The 20,904-nt window shown below is 45.6% G+C and overlaps 1 protein-coding gene across 1 annotated transcript in view; it reads right to left on the bottom strand.

Moving 5' to 3' along the window:
- LOC137374566 (immunoglobulin-like domain-containing receptor 2) overlaps positions 1–20,904 on the bottom strand; it is a 151,788-nt gene that overhangs the window by 32,540 nt on the left and 98,344 nt on the right. The window contains exons 4-5 of the mRNA XM_068040857.1: positions 15,600–15,746; positions 14,791–14,946 (exon numbers count right to left, since the gene is read on the bottom strand). Of these exons, the coding sequence (XP_067896958.1) occupies positions 14,791–14,946; positions 15,600–15,746 (303 nt within the window). The remainder of the gene's footprint in view (positions 1–14,790; positions 14,947–15,599; positions 15,747–20,904) is intronic.

The raw sequence follows: 20,904 nt of genomic DNA, 5'->3' as shown, positions 1-20,904 counted from the left end.
CGAACAGATGTAGCAATACAAAACTGAGCATCCATGAGGCATCGTGGGCCATCAGCAGCAGCAGAATTGCACTCAACCACAATCTATAACCTCATTGCCCAGCATATCCCTCTCTCTGTCATTACCATCAATCCAGGGTACCAACGCTGGTTCAATGAAGAGTACAGGAAGGCATGCCAGGAGCAACAGCAAGCATACCTCAAAAACCTGGTGAAGCTACAACCCAGGACTACTTGCGTGCCAAACAGCGTAAGCAGCATGCAAGAGACAGAGCTAAGTGATCCCATAGCCAAAAGATCACATCTAAGCTCTGCAGTCCTGCCACATCCACTCATGAATGGTGGTGGACGATTAAACAACTGACTGGAGAAGGTGGCTCCACAAATAGCCCCATCCTCAATGATGGGGGAGCTCAGCGCATCAGTGCAAAAGATAAGGCAGAAGCATTTGCAACAATCTTCAGCCAGAAGTGCTGAGTGGATGATTCATCTCGGCCTCCTCCTGAAGTCCCCAACATCACGGATGCCAGTCTTCTGCCAATTCGATTCACTCCACGTGATATCAAGAAACGACTGAAGGAACTGGATACTGCAAAGGCTATGGGCGCTGACAACATTCTGGCAATAGTACTGAAGACCTGTACTCCAGAATATGCCACATCCCTAGCCAAGCTGTTCCAATACAGCTACAACACTGACATCTACCCGGCAATGTGGAAAATTGCCCAGGTATGTCCTGCACACAAAAAGCAGATCCAACCCGGCCAATTACTGCCCAATCAGTCTACTCTTGATCATGAATAAAGTGGAATTCAGCCTGGAGAAGTGTGAGATGATGCATTTAGGGAGGTCAAACAAGGCAAAGGAATATATGATTTTTGGGAAAATACTGAGAACTGTAGAGGAAGTGAGGGACCTTGGAGCGAATGTCCACAGATCCCTGAAGGTAGCAGGACAGGTTGATAAGGTGGTTAAGAAGGCATATGGAATCCTTTCCTTTATTAACCGAGGTATAGAATATAAGAGCAGGGAGGTTATGCTGGAACTGTATAACTCATTGGTTAGGCCACAACTGGAGTGCTGTGTGCAGTTCTGGTCACCTCATTACAGAAAGGAGGAAGGTACAGAGGAGATTTACGAGGATGTGCCAGTACTGTAAAAATGCAGCTATGAGGAAAGATTGGATAGGCTGGGGATGTTCTCCTTGGAACAGAGAAGGTTGAGGGCAAATCTGATTGAAATGTTCAAAATTTTGAGGAGCCTGGATAGAGTGGAGGTGAAGGGTCTGTTCACTTTAGCAGAGAGGTCAGTGACGAGGGGCCATAAACTTAAAGTGATTGGTAGAAAAATTAGAGGGGAGATGAGGAAAAACATTTTCACCCAGAGGGTGGTGGAGGTCTGAAACTCACTGCGTGAAAGGGTAGTTGAGGCAGAAACCCTCAACTCATTCAAAAGGAGTCTGGATATGCACCTCAAGTGTCGTAATCTGCAGGGCTACGGACTAAATGCTGAAAGGTGGGATTAGAATTGGTGGATGGTTTTTTCGGCTGGCACAGACACGACAGGCCAAGTCGCCTCTTTCTGTGTCTTAAGCTTTCTATGATTCTAAGAGATGGAAGGTGTCGTCGACAGTGCTATCAAGCAGCACTTACTTAGCAGTAACCTGCTCAGCGACACTCAGTTTGGGTTCTGTTAGGTGAGGTGAGAGTGACTGCCCTTGACGTCAAGGCAGCATTTGACCAAGTATGGCATCAAGGAGCCCGAGCAAAACTGGAGACATTGGGAATCGGGGGGAAAACTCTCCGCTGGTTGGAGTCGTACCTAGCGCAAAGGAAGATGGTTGTGGTTGTTGGAGGTCAACCATCTCAGCTTCAGGACATCACTGCAGGAATGCCTCAGGGTCGTGTCCTAGGCCCAAACATCTTCAGCTGCTTCATCAATGACCTTCCTTCCTTCATAAGGTCAGAAGTGGGGATGTTTGCTGATGATTGCACAATGTTCAGCACCATTCACAACTCCTCAGATACCGAAGCAGTCAGTGTAGAAATGCAGCAAGACCTGGACAATATCCAGGTTTGGGCTGATAACTGGCAAGTATCATTCATAAGAACATAAGAACTAGGAGCAGGAGTAGGCAATTCAGCCCCTCGAGCCTGCCCCGCCATTCAATACGATCATGGCTGATATCATCTCAGCCTCAACTCCACTTTCCTGCATGTTCTTCATAACCCTTCAACCCATTACTAATTAAAAATCAGTCTATCTCCTCAAATTTATTCAATGTCCCATCATCCACCGCACTCTGGGGTAGTGAATTCCACACTCACGACCCTTTGAGAGAAGTAATTTCTCCTCATCTCAGTTTTAAATCTGCTACTACTTATCCTAAAACTATGACCTCTCGTTCTAGATTGCCCCACAAGAGGAAACATCCTCTCTACGTCGACTTTGTCAATCCCCTTATTCAACTTATATACCTCAATTAGATCTTCTCTCATTCTTCTAAACTGCTCAATCTGTCTTCATAAGACAAACCCCTCATCCCTGGAATAAATCTAGTGAACCTCCTCTGAACTGCCTCCAATGCAACGACATTCCTCCTCAAGTAAGGGGACAAAAACTGTATGCAATATTCCAGGTGCGGCCTTGTACAGTTGCAGCAACACTTCCCTACTTTTATATTTTATTCCTTTAGCAATAAATGCCAAAATTCCATTTGCCTTCCTTATTACCTGCTGTACTTGCATACTAGCTTTCTGTGATTCATGCACGAGGACACCCAGATCCCTCTGCACCAAAGCACTCTGAGGTTTCTCTCCATTTAGATAATTTTCCTTTCTGTTCTTCTGACCAAAATGGATAACCTCACACTTAGCCACGCTAAACTCCATCTGCCAAATTTTGGCCCATTTATCTAACCTATCCATATCCATTTATAAATTTCTATTTTAGTGTCATCTGCAAATTTGGCTATAGTACCTTCTATCCCTGCATTCAAACCATTGATATAGATTGTGAATAGTTGGGGCCTGCGGACCGAACGCTGTGGCACCCTACTAGTTACATCTTGCCAACCAGAAAAAGACCCATTTATCCCGACTCTATTTTCTGTTGGTTAGCCAATCCTCTATCCAAGCTAATAAATTGCCCCTAACCCCATGTGATCTTACCTTGTGTATTAGCCTTTAGTGCGGCACCTTATCAAATGCCTTCTGGAGGTCCAGATATACTACATCGACAGGATCCCCATTATCCACTTTGCTTGGCACAGCTTCAAAGAACTCTAGCAAATTAGTCAAACACGATTTACCCTTCATAAAACCATGCTGACTCTGATGGATTGTGTTTTGATTTTCTAAATGTCCTGTTATTACTTCCTTAATAATGGTTTCTAACAATTTCCCAACTACAGATGTTAAACTAACTGGTCTATAGCTTCCTACTTTCTGCCTCCGTTTTTGAATAAGGACGTTATATTAGCTTTTTTCCAATCCACTGGAACCTTTCCCGCATCCAGGGAATTTTGGAATATTATAATCAATAGATCCACTATCTCCGTTGCCACTTCCTTTAAGATCCTAGGATGTAGGCCATCAGGCCCTGGGGATTTGTTTGCCTTCAATGCCAATAGTTTGCTCAGTACTTTTTCCCTAGTGATGATGATTGTTCTAAGTTCCTCTCTATCTCTAACCTCTGCATTACCTGTTACTATTGGGATGGTACTAGTGTCCTCCACCATGAAACCTGAGGCAAAATACTGATTTAGTGTCTCTGTCATGTCTGTGTTGCCCTCTATTAATTCCCCAGTCTTATCCTCCAAGGGACCAACATTCACTTTAGCTACTCTCTTAGCTTTTATATACTTATAGAAGCTTTTGCTATCCATTTTTATATTTTGTACTAGTTTTCTTTCATAATTTACCTTTGCTCTTTTTATTACTTTTTTAGTAGCCCTTTGTTGATCTTTAAACGTTTTCCAATCTTCCAGCCTGACACTGGCCTTTGCAATATGGTATGCCTTAGTTTTTGTCTTAATGTTATCCTTAACTTCCTCGCTTAGCCGTTCGCGCCACACAAGTGCCAGGCAATGACCATCTCCAACAAGAGAGAATCTAACCATCTCCCCTTGACATTCAACTGCATTACGATCACTGAATCCCCCACTATCAACATCCTGGGGGTTACCATTGACCAGAAACTGAACTGGAGCAGCCATATAAATACCGTGGCTACAAGAGCAGGTCAGAGGCTTGGAATCCTGCGGTGGGTATCTCACCTCCTGACTCCCCAAAGTCTGTCCACCATTTACAAGGCACAAGTCAGGAGTGTGATGGAATACTCTCCACTTGCCTGGATGGCTGCAGCTCCAACAACACTCGAGAAGCTCAACACCATCCAGGACAAAGCAGCCACTTGATTGGCACCCCATCCACAAACATTCACTCCCTTCACCACCGACGCACAGTTGCAGCAGTGTGTACGATCTACAAGATGTACTGCAGCAATGCATCAAGGCGCCTTTAGACAGCACCTTCCAAACCCATGACCTCTACCACCTAGAAGGACAAGGGCAGCAAATGCATGGGAACACCACCACCTGCAAGTTCCCCTTCAAGTCACACGCCATCCTGACTTGGAACTATATCACTGTTCCTTCACTGTCGCTGGGTTAAAGTCATGGAACTCCCTAACAGCACTGTGGATGTACCTACCCCATGTGGACTGCAGTGGTTCAAGAAGGCAGCTCACCACCACCTTCTCAAGGGCGATTAGGGATGGGCAATAAATGCTAGCCTAGCCAGTGACGCCCACATCCCACGAACAAATAAAACAACACACTAGGCTGGATTTTATTCTCCCACCGCTCAGTGGCAACCTGCATGCCACCCCAATCTATCATGTGGCTCATCTGCGTACACTGGGCAATCCACCCTCCCCATCACATGGAGGGGGCAGGCTCTGCGACGCCAACAACGACATCAGCTGCCTTTGTGCAGGTGCTGCCGTCATTTTTGAAGGGCTGCCAGACCTGCACAGTTGAAGCCGTACTCCCTTCCCTTCACCCAATACACTGTAAATTGATTTTTGGCCCGTACCCCCAAAATAAAAAGAAAATAAATGGCTGCCCTGTTTTCCCCCCTCCCCAAAACACTTGTATTTAATATGTGACCTTTCCCCCACCAACTGCACAAAGTACAGAGGTCATCCCTTTCCTCCGCCTCCACTACACTACACTACAAATGCAGATTTGACACCCCCGCTATTACACTAAAATTCCTAAGATCCCCCCGTCCCCACCTCGGTGGCACCAGCTTTCCCTGGACGGGAAAGTGAAGGCGTGTTAGTGCTGGCTGCCACACACAAGATCGCGGACAGCCGGCAAGATAACAGTGAAAGGTATGTTCATTTTTTCATGTCCTTTATTTAAATATTTAAAGACGCTGAGCGGCGGATGGGCCGCCACAGAGCCTCCCTGCCGCTGTGAAGATTGGGCCCAGCAATCCCGGCGTCGGGGTCCTTGGCAGGCCGCTGCCTCAGGTGATCTTCCGCACCCCCTTCGCCATGGAGCCCGATGTCAGAGGTGCAACAAAATTCAGCCCACAGATTCAGGTTTGGTACAGTGATAAATCATGAATAAAGAATTTCAGAGGGTGTTCTATTGTTACAGAAGCTTTGGTGAATTTTGCAGAAGTCTGGTATATAAGATCAGACCTTAGAAATATCGTATTGTAAAGATTGAGGCATTCTCAAAATTGGCCACCATTTTAGATGGATTCAAGCTGATCCTGTTACCATGGTTACTACTCTGAAGGATGGGTCTCAACTCCTCCCCCCGACCCCACCACCCACCTCACCATCACTCCACCCCACAAATTTATTTCAGCTGCGGTTTTCCCAATGTTTAGTGGATAACTGCAAACAGCGAGGCCCTTGATGAGCTTGGTTGCTCAGCTTCACGTTCCAGGCAAGGCAAAGTGCTTAGGCAGGCCCACTTCCAGTTTCCCCTGCATTTAGCTCTCCAGGGTCTAGGTGCATGTGTGGGTGTCACTGATCAAGTGCTCTTGTGCCGAAGGACTGATATGCCTTGGGGGTGGGTGGGGAAGATGGTGGCATAGTGGTAATGTCACTGAATTAGTAATCTAGAGACCCAGGCTAATTCTCTGGTGACACGGGTTCAAATCCCACCATGGCACTGTGGAATTGAAATTCAATTAATGAATAAATACAATTAATTAATGAAAATCTGGAATTGAAAGCTAATCTCAGTAATGGTGACCATGAAACTACTATCGACTGTTGTAAAAACCCATCTGGTTCACTAATATCCTTTAGGGAAGGAAATCTGCCATCCTTACCTGATCTGGCCTGTATGTGACTAGATTTAGTTGTACAATTGTAGAAAACTGCGACACGAAAGTTGAAAGGGAATAAAACTGGACGGACCACCAGGCATCGACCGAGGTACCAGAAACGACAACAGTAAACTCAGGCCTATCGACCCTGGAAGTCCTCCTTACTAACATCTGGGGGCTTGTGCCAAAATCTGGAGAGCTGTCCCACAGGCTAGTTAAGCAACAGCCTGACACAGTCATACTCACGGAATCATACCTTGCAGACAATGTCCCAGACATCACCATCACCATTCCTGGGTATATCCTGTCCCACCGGCAGGACAGTCTCACCAGAGGTGGCAGCACAGTGGTATACAGTTGAGAGGGAGTTGCCCTGGGAGTCCTCAATATTGACTCTGGATCTCACAAAGTCTTAGGGCATCAGGTCAATCATGGGCAAGGAAACCTCCTGCTGATTACCACCTACTGCCCTCCTTCAGCTGATGAATCAGTACTTCTCCATGTTGAACACCACTTGGAAGAAGCATTGAGGGTGGCAAGGGCACAGAATGTATTCTGGGTGGGGGGACTTCAATGTCCATCACCAAGAATGGCTCAGTAGCACCACTACTGACCGAACTGCCTGAGTCCTTAAGAACATAGCTGCTAGACTGGGCCTACGGCAGGTGATAAGGAACACACAAGAGAGAAAAACCTACTGGACCTTATCCTCACAAATCTACTTGTTACAGAGCATCTGTCCATAACAGTTTTGGTAGGAGTGATCACCGCACAATCCTTGTGAAAACAAAGTTCCGTCTTCATTCTGAGGATACCCACCATCGTGTTGTGTGGCACTACCACCGTGCTAAATGGGATAGATTCAGATCAGATCCGGCAGCTCAAAACTGAGCATCCATGAGGCGCTGTGAACCATCAGCAGCAGCAGTATTGTATTCAAACACAATCTATAACCTCATGACCTGGAATATCCCTCACTCTACATCACCATCAAGCCAGGTGATCAACCCTGGTTCAATGAGTGGTATAGGAGAGCAGCACCTGGCATAGCTAAAAATGAGGTGTCAGCCTGGTGAAGCTTCAACACAGGACTACTTGCATGCCAAGCAGCAGAAGCAGCACGCAATAGACAGAGTTAAGCGATCCCACAACCAATGGATCAGATCAACACTGCAGTCCTGCCACACGAAGTCGTGAATGGTGGTGGACAATTAAACAACTAACAGGAGGAGGAGGCTCCATAAATATCCCCATTCTCAATGATGGGGGAGCCCAGCACATCAGTGCAAAAGAAAAGGCTGAAGCATTCGCAACAATTTTCAGCCAAAAGTGCCGAGTTGATGATCCATCTTGGCCTCCTCCTGAGATCCTCAGCCAATTCGATTCACTCCGCATGATATCGAGGAACGACTGAAGGCACTGGATACTGCAAAGGCTATGGGGCCTGACAACATTCCGGCAATAGAACTAAAGACTTGTGTTCCAGAACTAGCCCTGCCCCTAGCCAAGCTGTTCCAGTATGGCTACAACACTGGCATCTACCCAGCAATGTGGAAAATTTCCCAGGTATGTCCTGCACACAAAAAGTAGGACAAGTCCAACCTGACCAATTACTGCCGCCTCAGACTACTCTCGATCATCAGAAAAGCGATGGAAGGTGTCGTCGACAGTTCCATCAGCTTCCACTGAAGCAGCAATGGCCTGCTCACTGATTCTCAATTTGGGTTCCATTGGGGCCACTCCGCTCTTGACCTCAGTACAGACTTGGTCCAAACATGGACAAAAAAGTTGAACTCAAGAGATGAGGTGAGATTATTATTGACTATCCCTCGCAAGCTAGGATGATTGTCTGCCATGAGTCCAAAGATGGCGAGTGAAGCCAATTCGGGATCTACAGACTTTATGGCATATAGGGCATTTGTTGTCATGGGGGATGTCTGGTTGTGTATTATTAGTTCAGGTCATGGCTTGTTCTTTTCGTCACTCTTGCTTTTTTGCTTCATTTTGTCATCTTTAGTTCTCAAATGCTGAGATCATTCCCACAGACTGTGTCTCCATCTGGATTGGCCAGGGCAATGGTCTCCCAAGAGTAACGTCAATGTTGCATTTCAGCACATCCCTGAAGCACTTATTTTGTCCTCCTCTGGTGTGTCTGCCCTGCCTGAGCTGGGAGAAGATAACCTGCTTTGGGAGCTTGGTATCCGACATCCAAACTATATGACCAACCTAACGAAGCTGATGGCAGATAATCATAGCCTCAATGCTTATGGTGCCAGCTTGTGAGAGGACACGGATGTTGGTGTGCCTGTCCCCTCACTTGATATGTAGGATCTTCCGCAGGCACCGTTGATGATATGACCCCAGTGTTTTGAGGTGCCTCCTATTCGTTGTCCATATTTCAGCCCGTATTGTAAGGTAGTGATCACGACTGCATGGTAGACTATGAGCTTGGTTTCCGTTTTGATGTCATGCTCTTCAAACACTCACTTCCTCAGGTGGCCAAAAGGCTGCACCAGGAGATTTCAGGTGATGCTGGATTTCTTTGTCAATCTCAGCCTTCTGTGAAGGATAACTTCCAAGATACTGGCAGTGTTCCACATTTCCAGGCACTCATCATGAATCCTAATCAATGGGGTTGGGGGTGTGCATTTGGAACTTGCTGATGGAGGACTTTGAATGTTCTGTAAGTCCCATCTTCTCATATTGCTCAGTAAATACGTCAACAATTCTCTGAAGATCTGCTTCAGACACAGCACTTACTGCAGCGTCATCAGCATATTGAAGCTCAATGAAATCGGGTGGTCTTAGTTTTTGATTGGAGTTGACTGTGCTGAAAGATTTCAGCAGGGATTCCATCACCTCCTGCCACTTTGTTCTTCTTTCTTTGTGCAATGGTTTTCATCACCTCCATAGGTTCCAAGTTCCAAGCTCATCTCTAACTGGATGTTGTGGGATGGAGTTGAAAATACTTTGATCAAACAATGGATTCAATAAATAAACTGCACTCCAGCAGGAAGCTTGTCTCTAGTCAGACAGAGCATGGCAGCTAGGAAGATCTAAAAAAGAGTTGGGGAGATGACATAATCTTGTTTGACTCCTGTCTTAACCTCAAAGGGATCTCTAATGGATCCATTCCTAAAGATCACTGCTCGCGTATTATGAAGCAGGCAAAGGATGGTGACGAATTTTGGAGGACATCCATACTTCAACAGAATCTTCCAGAGTGCCTCATGATTTTGTCAAGTCAAAAAAAAAGTGCTATGTAGAGAGGTTGATGTTGTTCTCGGCAGTTTTCTTGTAGTTGGCGATGTGTGAAAATTATGTCAGTAGTGCTTCTTGGTGGCCTAAACCCACATTGAGATTCAGGGAGTAGCTCTTCAGTAAGTGTAATGAGTCAGTTCAGAAGGGTTCTTGTCATGATCTTTCCTGCAATGGAGAGCAGGGAGATGCCTCTGTAATTTCCATAGTTGGATTTGTCCCCTTTCTTAAAGATCGTCACAATCATAGCATCCTTGAGATCATTTGGGACTTGCTCATCATTCCAGATCTGTAGGATGAGGGCATGGAGCCCTCTCCTCCATGCTTAAAGATTTCAGTGGGGATTCCATCACCTCCTGCCACTTTCTTGCTCTTCAGTTGTGTGATGGCTTTCATCTCCTCCACAGGCATTGTTGGAGTTCCGAGCTCATCTCTAACTGGATAGTGTGGGATGGAGTTGAAAATGCTCTAATCAACAATGGATTCTTGATTGAAAAGGTCTTCAAAATGCTCCCTCCGATGGGCATTGACTTCCCTTTCCTTTATCAGATTTCTGCCATCCTTAGACCTCAAAAGGAGCTGGTCCTTGAGTACTTGGGCTATAAATGGTCTTTGTGGCAGTGAAGAAGCCAGAGATATCATTCATGTTAGTGAGATGCTAAATTTCCTTTGCCCTGTCTGTCCATCACCTGTTCTTCATGTTTTGGGTGCTTCTTTGTACCTCTGCCTTTGCTTGTTGGTAAGCCAGTTTCTTTTGCTTTGAGTTTGGGTCATTCCACCACGGATAGAAAGTCTTGCGCTTGTGATCAGTTCGTTGATATCCTGATCATTTTCATCAAACCAGTCCTGATGTTTCCTGACAGAAAATCTAAGTGTATCTTTACAGGCATTAATTATATTGGACTTAAGGACATCCCAAGTGCTGTGGACACTCTTCTTCTGTTCTTGATTGAGGATTGAAAGTTTTCCCTAAGGCATTGTTGGAATCCATCTATTTTGATTGGATCCTTCAGAGCTTCGACCTTGATCTTTCATGGATATCTCTGTCCTAGGCCCAACCAATGTCAACTGCTTTCTGTGGTAGCGAATTCCACAGGCTCACCACTCTTAGGGTGAAGAAATTTCTCCTCATCTCAGTCCTGAATGGTTTACCCGTTAGACTATGACCCCTGGTTCTGGACTCCCACACCATCGGGAACATCCTTCCTGCATCTACCCTGTCAAGTCCTGTTAGAATTTTATAGGTTTCTATGAGATCCCCCCTCACTCTTCTGAACTCCAGCGAATATAAACCTAACTGACTCAATCTCTCCTCATATGTCTGTCCCGCCATCCCAGGAATCAGTTTGGTAAACCTTCGCTGCATTCCCTCTATAGCAAGAACATCCTTCCTCAGATGAGGACACCAAAACTGCACACAATATTCCAGGTGTGGCCTCACCAAGGCCCTGTATAATTGCAGCACGACATCCCTGCTTGTGTACGCGAATCCTCTCGCTATGAAGGCCAACATACCATTTGCCCTTTTTACTGCCTGTTGCACCTGCATGCTTACCTTCAATGACTGGTGCACGAGAAGATTAGATTTTTTTTTTTAGATTAGATTAGAGATACAGCACTGAAACAGGCCCTTCGGCCCACCGAGTCTGTGCCGAACATCAACCACCCATTTATACTAATCCTACACTAATCCCATATCCCTACCACATCCCCACCTGTCCCTATATTTCCCTACCACCTACCTATACTAGTGACAATTTATAATGGCCAATTTACCTATCAACCTGCAAGTCTTTTGGCTTGTGGGAGGAAACCGGAGCACCCGGAGAAAACCCACGCAGACACAGGGAGAACTTGCAAACTCCACACAGGCAGTACCCGGAATCGAACCCGGGTCGCTGGAGCTGTGAGGCTGCGGTGCTAACCACTGCGCCACTGTGCCGCCCAGGTTTTGCTGCATATTCCCCTCTCTCAGTTTATAGCCATTCAGTTAATAATCTGCCTTCCTGTTTTTGCTACCAAAGTGGATAACCTCGCATATATCCACATTATACTGCATCTGCCATGCATTAGCCCACTCACTCAACTTGTCCAAATCACCCTGAAGTCTCTCTGCATCCTCCTCACAACTCACCCTCCCACCCAGTTTTGTGTCATCTGCAAATTTGGAGATATTACATTTAGTTCCCTCATCTAAATCATTAATGTATATTGTGAATAGCTGGGGTCCCAGCACCGATCCCTGCGGTAGCCCACTAGTCACTGTCTGCCATTCAGAAAAAGACCCATTTATCCCTACTCTGTGTTTCCTGTCTGCCAACTAATTTTCTATCCATCGCAATACACCACCCCCAATCTCATGCGCTTTAATTTTACATGCTAATCTCTTATGTGGGACTTTGTCAAAAGCCTTCTGAAAGTCCAAATAAACCACATCCACTGACTCCTCCTCAACAACTCTACTAGTTACATCCTCAAGGTGTTTGGACCTTGGGTGTTGCCATAACATTTTGTCCTTGTTCTTCTGTCAAAACAGGGTGTTGGTGATAATAAGCCCATGCTCTGCACATTTGGCAAGGAGAAGAATTCCATTAGAGTTGACATTTCCAATTCCTTCTCTGTCAATGGTTCCATTTCAGAGATTGGAGTCTCTTCCAACTCTGGCATTGAAGCCTCCACGAAGAATAAGCCTGCCCTCCTTCGGAGCCCCACAGAGAGCTTGGTCAAGTTTGGCATAAAAATCTTCCTTCGTTTCAGCCTCATCTTCTAGAGTTAGGTCATATGCACTGTTCACTGTGGCGTTTTGGCTGCTTGCTAGTTTGAGACAAAGAGTCATGAGGCACTCATTGCTTCCAAGAGGGAACTTATGAAGCTGGGTGACAAGTTCATTCTTGATGGCAAATCCAACTCTGTAAATTCTGTGTTGTAGTTCTGATTTTCCCTTCCAGAAGAAAGTAAAGCCGCCTCAGTGTTTCTTGAGCTTCCCCTCTCCAGCTTGCTGGGTCTCACTCGGAGCGACGATGTCAATGTCATATCGCCAGAGTTCTCGGGTGACAAACTCAGTGCGATGCTCTGGGGCGTTCACTTGTGGGTGTGTCCATTAGGGTCCTGATGTTCCAGGTCCCAAACTTTACTACTTGTGTCTTATGTGTGTTTCGACCACAGCAGGTGATCCCTCTGGATGCAACTATCCAGTCGGGAGAAGTGAGGCAGACTACGTTTAGGGCACCTTTTATGGCCCCCTCTCCAATAAAGGGTGAGCAGAGTGGATCCTAAGCAGTCCAGGACATAAAGGATCCCACCATACTTCACCCTAGCCAAACTGAAGTCAATGGGAATCAGTGGGAGAACTCTCCGCTGGTTGGAGTCATAACTAGCACACAGGAAGATGGTTGTGGTTATTGCAGGCCAATCATCTCAGCCCTAAGACATCACGGCAGGGGTTCCTCAGGGTAGTGTCCTAGGCCCAACCAATGTCAGTTGCTTCATCAATGATCTTCCGTCCATCATAAGGTCAGAAGTGGGGATGTTCGCTGATATTTGTACAATGTTCAGTACCATTCGCAACTCCTCAGATACTGAAGCAGTCCGTGTCCATATTCAGCAAGACCTGGACAACCTTTAAGCTTGAGCTTATAAGTGGTAAATAACATTCGTGCCACACAAGTGCCAGGCAATGACAATCTCCAACAAAAGAGGGTCTAACCATCTCCCCTTGACATTCAACGTCATTATCATCGCTGAAATCCCCCACTATTAGCATCCTGGGGTTTACCATTACCATTGAAACTGAACTCGAGTAGCCATATAAATACTGCGGCTATAAGAGCAGGTCAAAGGTTGGGAATTCTACGGTGTGTAACCCATCTCCTGACTCCCCAATGCCTGTCCACCATCTACAAGGCACAAGTCAAGAGTGTGATGGAATACTCTCCACTTGCCTGGATAAGTGTGGCTCCAACACCACTCAGGAAGCTTGACACCATCCAGGACAAAGCAGCTCACTTGGTTGCCACCCCATCCACCACCTTCAACATTCACTCCCTTCACCACTGATGCACAGTGGCAACAGCGTGTACCCTATACAAGAGGCGCTACAGCAACTCACCACGCCTCCTTCAACAGCACCTTCCAAACCTGTGATCTCTTCCACCATAAGGACAAAGGCAGCAGATGCATGGGAACACCACCACCTACAAGTTCCCCTCCAAGCAATACACTATCCTGACTTGGAACTATATCGCCGATCCTTCATTGTCGCTGGGTCAAAATCCTGTAATACCTTTCCTAACAGTACTGTAGGTGTACCAGCACCAGATGGACTGCAGCGATTCAAGAAGGCAGCTCATTACCACCTTCTCAAGGACAATTAGGGATGGGCAACAAATACTGGCCTTGCCAGTGACACTCACATCCCATGAAAGAATTTTAAACAAGTGATCACACTGCTCAGTTTTAATAAGTTTTTGGCTATAGAACTATCAGTCAAAAAGAATAATCTGCCTGAAACCTGCCTCATTCACCAACTCTGCCAACCAGAGAAAGTGGGCTGGTAAACAGTCTGTTGAGACAGAATGAACATCTGATAACAGATAGAATTTTTAAAAGTTTTTTTGTCGAGCATTTAAAGTAATACGGTTTTTGTAAAAAGCTCTGACTGGTTAGAAATTAAATAAGCCACTAATGAGGTTTACAAACCAACTGTCAATCTATATTTGTTTAATGTTTGAAAAGAAAAAGCAGCATGATTTTTATACCATCTCTTGATTTATAAGAGTCTGTCTCTTGATTTATGAGATGGTGGGTTTGGTATGCCTGCTGCCTCTCTCCCTCCCTCTCATGGTTGCTGGGCAGAATCACTGAGGGACTGAGCTGTGGGATTGAGGAGTTATGGTTCCTCTGACTCCTGAGCAAGTGGAGGGCGAATTGGGTATATAAGGCAAAACACATGATAAGCGAGAAAGAGTGGCCGAGGGGGTGAAAAAATAAATATTGTTGATGCAAGTTGCTGACTTGTATCATTACTACCAGCTATTACCATATAGTTGTGTTTGGAGCTTTGTTTGGAATAAGTTTAAGAGCCTATTATCCAGACACAGACAGAACTGATAATGTCGATGCCTATGACATGGTATCTTAGGTCCTTGAGATGAAGTTTGATTTGAAAAATGTATTCTTACCAGATCCCCCCATATCATTGTCCACACGTGCAGTTGGAGGCAGAGGCTTTGCATCAATTACACTTGGTGAGATAGGTACCCTAGGGATGTAGTACGGTGGATATGCTGCAACATTGGGAAGATGTCCAGCTTTCACTGCTTTCCCAGCTGCGTACACTGGTAAAGAGAAAAGAAAAGTGTTAAACATTTCTCTTAATTTATAAAGGCCATGTTGCCAGCTGTCATGATCTCCTAAATCAGCAGAGGACAGCTTTCATAGGTTCAATTTATAATCCTTTTACTCACTTTGATATTTCAGTAATCTTTATATAGTTTTGTACAAGTGATGAGGCATTTTGCAAGTTTTGAAATTAATTCTTCTGTAACCTGGTATCTGGAGTGATATGACTTGTTTTCTCATTTTTCATGAGTCTACATAATGTACAAGAAATACCTTTTGTTGTTTTAGCCTGTAACACAGTGTAAAGACGGTATTTGGAAGGTAAAATCTTTTTTAGGCATTTAGCCTGTCTCAGCGGTATTTGGTCAGCACAATTTCGACTGAAGTGTACAGATATGCATCTTTTTGCTTGTAACCCACAAAACAAATCTTTTCCTAAGGACAGTCATGTAATTCTGCAGAGGAAAAACTGATACTGTCGTACTCCATTGGGAATGTAATTCCTGAACATTATGAGCAACTACATGATTAACTTACAACGTTAACTAAATAAGCATCCCTGAAATACATTGAAAGGTAATGAAAGGGAGAAAAAAAAGTGACTGAAAATAATCCCTTTGCGAACTTTACTGCGGAAAGGTGTACTTACAGGCTCGAGGGCAACAGCAGGATTCTGGACAACATGGGCAGCGGACATAGCAACAGCATGTATGAGGGCAGCACTGGCACCAGCATACACCAAGTACGATAAGGAATAGAAGAGATCCTGAGAGCACTAAACCAACAAATGCCCATTCTGTAATACAAAAAATTAATATAAGATCATTATACAATTTTATCGTCTTGCTGATTGCAATGACTGAACAACATAAATAGTCCTCACATCTTATTCACGGTACTGCATGCTTTAATTTGTTTTCTACCCCATATTGCAGCATAAAGCATGCTGGATTATTCATTATTGCTTTAAATTGTTTTGTTTGCTGATAGATGTAATGTTTTTCTTTCATTACTTCAATCTCCCTACAGGAGGTTGGTAAAATATTTAAATAAATAACATTTCTATAAAGTTTAAGCCATTTGCAAGGGGCGAAATGTTTACAATAAATGCTGATGCTTTATTAGAGAATGACTCACCATTGTACCTTGATAGATTTCATTTTTGCTGGTAAAAGCCAAGATACCACAATGGTTAACCCAGCCCCCATCTCCTTAAGTTAGTCACTTATACTGTGATATGGTTCCAGAGGGAACACTCCAGAGCCACTTTTATAATGGTAGTGTGATTATTTGGATTTCAGAGGTAATAGTGAGCTCACTCCAGGTGCTTACTCTGTAAAGTCTGGTGCCCTTATTCCAGCATCAAACCTATTAGACCCACTGAGATAAACTACTACAGTGGCCTTTCTTCCCATGAAACTGCACAGTAAATAACATCAGGGAGTAAATCATAAGCAAGCTCGACTTTGTCCTCCCCCAACTTTCACAGATACAAAAGGGACACTAGAGATTGATCAGAGTGGGACCTTTAGCTGGTTTCTTATTAAGAGCCAATGAGGACAATTATAGCAGTTGTCACTGAGGCCAATTATTATGCCTGTACTGTTGCCCTGGCTGAGCTCAGCTAACTCAATTCACACCAGAGACATAACTTGGGGCAGTCTGATTTGATATGGCTTACCATTGCACGCTGCTGAATCTTTACCTGCAAAGCCCTAGAGGGAGCCCAGGCGACTGTGCCTTTAATATGTTTTCTTAATAAAGTCAGAGTAAAACATCTAAAAGAGCTGTAATGTGGGTGACTTAATACACATGTAATATTGTCAGTGATGTTTGGCTGATAGCAGATTTAAAACCAGATATCTTTTAAAAATGGTGACCCTAGTCCAGATCTCCCTCTCTCCTAACTAGATAAAATGTAGCATCAGGCAGCTGAAATGAGAGGCCTACAGGAAAGTTGAGAGAATAGACACCAATAATAATAAAAAAAAGGTTGTTTTATTTCTATATTACAATGAAAATATATGGTGGTGAATTCACCGGCACCACCACCAACATAGAAATCAAATGAGTAGTTGTCAAGAGTTTTGTACGGTTATCCTTTTCTTTCATTACTGTTGGGGCAGAATTTTCCTAGCTCCGGGATGGTGGGCTTGAAGGCAGGAGGGGGGCAGGGAAAATCACCAGGAGCTGCATCGGGATGGGATGGCTCCCTGTTGTATTCCTACCACCAGGGATGTTTACCAGCAGTGGGCAGGGAGACTAATCAGCTGCCTGCTGAATGGAGGCAGGCAGGCAGTCAATCTGCTTGTTTACCGGCCCCAATTGGGGGTGATATTATGAGCTCGCCGGCATTTTGCTGGCCACGGAGTAGCCCCCTGTCACTTGCGGAGGCTGCCAGCTTAATGGAGGCAGCCTCCCTGCAGTGGTCCGCAGGTGGGTGGAGGCCATCGGAGCCAGAGGATCCATCCCCCAAAAAGGAGGCCACTAGCAGGAAAGGCAGCCCCTGTTGCCCTAATAAGCCATCCATAGGGGTTTCCCCTCCGATCCAAGGGGCCTGCCTGCTTAGCCCCCTGAAATTTTACTTTAAAATTACCTCTCCGAGGACACTTTCATGTTGACACGCCCTCTCGATCCCTGACCTACCTCAGAAGTGCCCACGTCTCCTGGTGGGGTTGCCGAGGCTGGGCCTACCTCCAAAACTGTCTCCGTGGGGCTGGTCAGCTTCTGCCCCTGCCTGAGCCCAACTGATGCTGAAATACTCAGCCATCCTTTTATCGCTGTTGGGCCCGATTCTTCCAATGTTCTCCTAGCCAGCCTGCCTTCTTCCACCATTCATAAACTTGAGCTTATTCAAAGCTCTGCTGCCCCTATCCTAACCCACATCCTCTCACTCAGCTGTCACCCCTATGCTTGCTGACCTACATTGTTTTCTGGTCCCCTGTGTCTCAAATATAAAATTCTTACTCATGATCTTACCTGACCCTATTTCTGTAGCTCTCTCCAGCCTCAAACTGTCAGAGGTGCCATTTTTCGGCTGAGATGTTAAACGCAGTTCCCATCTGCCCTCTCAGGTAGATGTAAAAGATTCCATAACATTATTTCAAAGAAGAGCATGGGAGTTCTGCCTGATGTTCTGGCTAATATGTATCCCTCAAGCAGCAATAGTAAAACAGATCACCTGGTTATGATCACATTGCTGTTTGTGGGAGCTTGCTGACCGCAAATTGGCTACCGTGTTTCTACATTACCACATGAATACACTTCAAAAGTACTTCATTGGCTGTAAAGCACTTTGGGATGTCCTGGAGAGCACAATAACACAAGAAAAAGGAGCAGGAATAGACCATATGGCCCATCGAACCTGTTCCACCATTCAAAACGATCATGGCTGATCTTAGGATTCAACTCCACTTTCCCGCCTGCTTGCCATAGCCCTGAAGTTGCGAAAGTCACTGTATGTCAGTTCTTTCTCTTTATTTCAAAACCCCAAACTATCCATTCCTCTGACTCTGACCTTTTGTGTATCCCTCCTTCCTTCAGCCCGCCGTTGTCTTCAGCCACCTAGGCTCCACAAACTGAAATTCTATCCATTAATCTTTCTACCTCTCCAGCTCCCTCTCCACCTTTTAAGACATTCCTTAAAATCTACCTCTTTGATCAAGATTTTAGTCATCTCTCTAACAACATCTTTGCTTCTGCATTTTTAAAAAACTTATGCCTTGGGCTATATTAATGCACTATATAAATGCAAGTTGTTCTTTTTGTATGACAATGAGATGTAATCTGCTAGCTAATGGAGGAAACCTCAGCAGCCCCACCATCTGCATCAAAACTTATGTGGGCCAACACAACAGCATACATCATACATATTATAAGAAACAGGAGCAGGAGTAGGCCATTCAGCCCTTCAAGCCTGCCCCGCCATTCAATAAGATCATGGCTGATCTGTCCCAGGCCTTAACTCCTCTTTCGGGCTCCGCATAACCCTCGACTCCCCAAGATTTCAAAAATCTATCTACCTCCTCCAAATGAGTTCTGGAAATGTAAACTCTCCATATTGGAGAGATGGACATCATTCTGGACGACAACTGGAAGGCCACTATTACGATAACCAGCTGTACAATTCCAGAGGACTTAGTTCTATACTAGTTGAACATCACAAAGCAAAGACCCCTGCAGTACACAGGGGGCTGGATTTTCGCTGTGGGAATGGGAAACAGAAGTTGGGATATCCCTCGTCCCCTAGAATCCATCCACAGACTTTGGGGGTTGGAGTGAAGAGTTGTCACAGCCTGGATTGGTGGAGGATGAAGGAGTCATGGCAGCTGCCAGGAAAGCGAGTGCACACATGGAGGAAGCTCTTGTTGTAGTCGCAGAGCAGCTGAACATTGAGGGAGTGGAAACCCTTCCTGTTGATGAATCTGAATGGGCGCTCCCTCGGTGCCTTGATGCACATGGGTGCAATCAATGATGCCCTGCACCTGGGGGAATCCAGCAATGGCATCAAAATCTAATGGCTTCTGTACCTGCAAGGCTGCATCGGTCATGAACTGAATGTACTGTCCAGCTCTGGCAAATAGGGCATCAGTAACCCGTGAGATGCAGTGGTATGCTGCCATTTGCAAGATGCCACCAAGGTCTACAGCCGATTCTTGGAAGGATCCAGAAGTGTAGAAGTTCAAGGCTGACAGTGACTTTGATGGCCACTGGTAGGGCATGGTGACCTGTGCTACGAGGTGTGAGCTCTTCTGCAATGAGGTCACAGATGTCTGTGACATCTGCCTGGAGAGTCGCAGTCTCCTGTGGCACTGGTGCTCAGTCATCTCCAGGTAGTTCTATCTTCACTGGTAGATCCTATGGCCTCCATGTCCTTCCTGCTGCCCAGGGCTTCACCTTTCCTGCAGGTGGTGTTGCTCCTCATCACTACTGGGCTCAAAATCTGAGAGTCCTGCCCCTATTACAGCTGGGGCCTTCCCTGTTGTCAGATGGCCGCTCAGTTGTCCTTGGCAGTCTTGCGCCCTCCTCCTATGCCCTGCGATGCCAGAAGGGCGATGACCCCTCACCCCGCACGTCCCAAGCCCTTACTACCTACTTTCCCCACCACCCGCGTTGCACCTGGGGCACTTGTTTGCCAATAGCTGAGTCTCCCTCTGTGCTGTTCACCCTTTTATGGGGCCCAGCCAATTCCCTGGGGTGGCCGTGGCTCTCCACATTGCGTGCGTCTCCCTTCACCTGGTCTGCCCCAGACAGTGTGTGTGGCCCTTGAAAATCAAAACATCCCTATTATCAAGCTCTTAATGAGCTCCTTCACCGGCTTACTTGGTCTTCATCAGGGATTGGGCAGGATTGTGGGGCCACCCTCCCTCCACCCTAGTGCACATGGCCAGCACCGGGAAATTGGTATGCCGGCCGGTGCCAGTATTTTGAACCCCCAGCCACCTCTGTTCCTGCCCCTGGCAGGACCTGAAAAATCCAGCCCAGGAGTTCTGTTAAAATCAGTGTGACAATCACTGTGATAAACTACACCCCTCCCTAAACAATAAATGACAATCCATCTATAGACAAGTAGACTACTTGTAGGCAGGACCCCTTCATTTCTCAATATAACTGAATCCCAGAGAGAGAGAACAAACAAGTTGCTTCAATATTGAAATCCGCATTGCTCCCAGTACAATTGCAAAACAATGCCAAGAAATCTTATTCTATTGATAGACACCTCCCATATTCACCATGTACAATAAAGTTATAAAGTATATTAATCCACCTTCTGTGGCATTGCACAGGAAAACAGGAACATATCAATTCGATTAGGCCATTCAGTTCATTGAGGCTAAATTCATTATATATATTAAAAGCAAAATACTGCAGATGCTGGAAATCTGAAAAATAAAACAAAGTGCTGGAAATACTCAGCAGGTCTGGCAGCATCTGTGGAGAGTGAAACAGAGTTA

This window comes from Heterodontus francisci, chromosome 10 (genome assembly GCF_036365525.1).
Source record: "Heterodontus francisci isolate sHetFra1 chromosome 10, sHetFra1.hap1, whole genome shotgun sequence".
Lineage (NCBI taxonomy): Eukaryota > Metazoa > Chordata > Chondrichthyes > Heterodontiformes > Heterodontidae > Heterodontus > Heterodontus francisci.
Note: the sequence above shows the minus strand (reverse complement) of the source record. Positions and strands in the feature narration are given on the sequence as shown.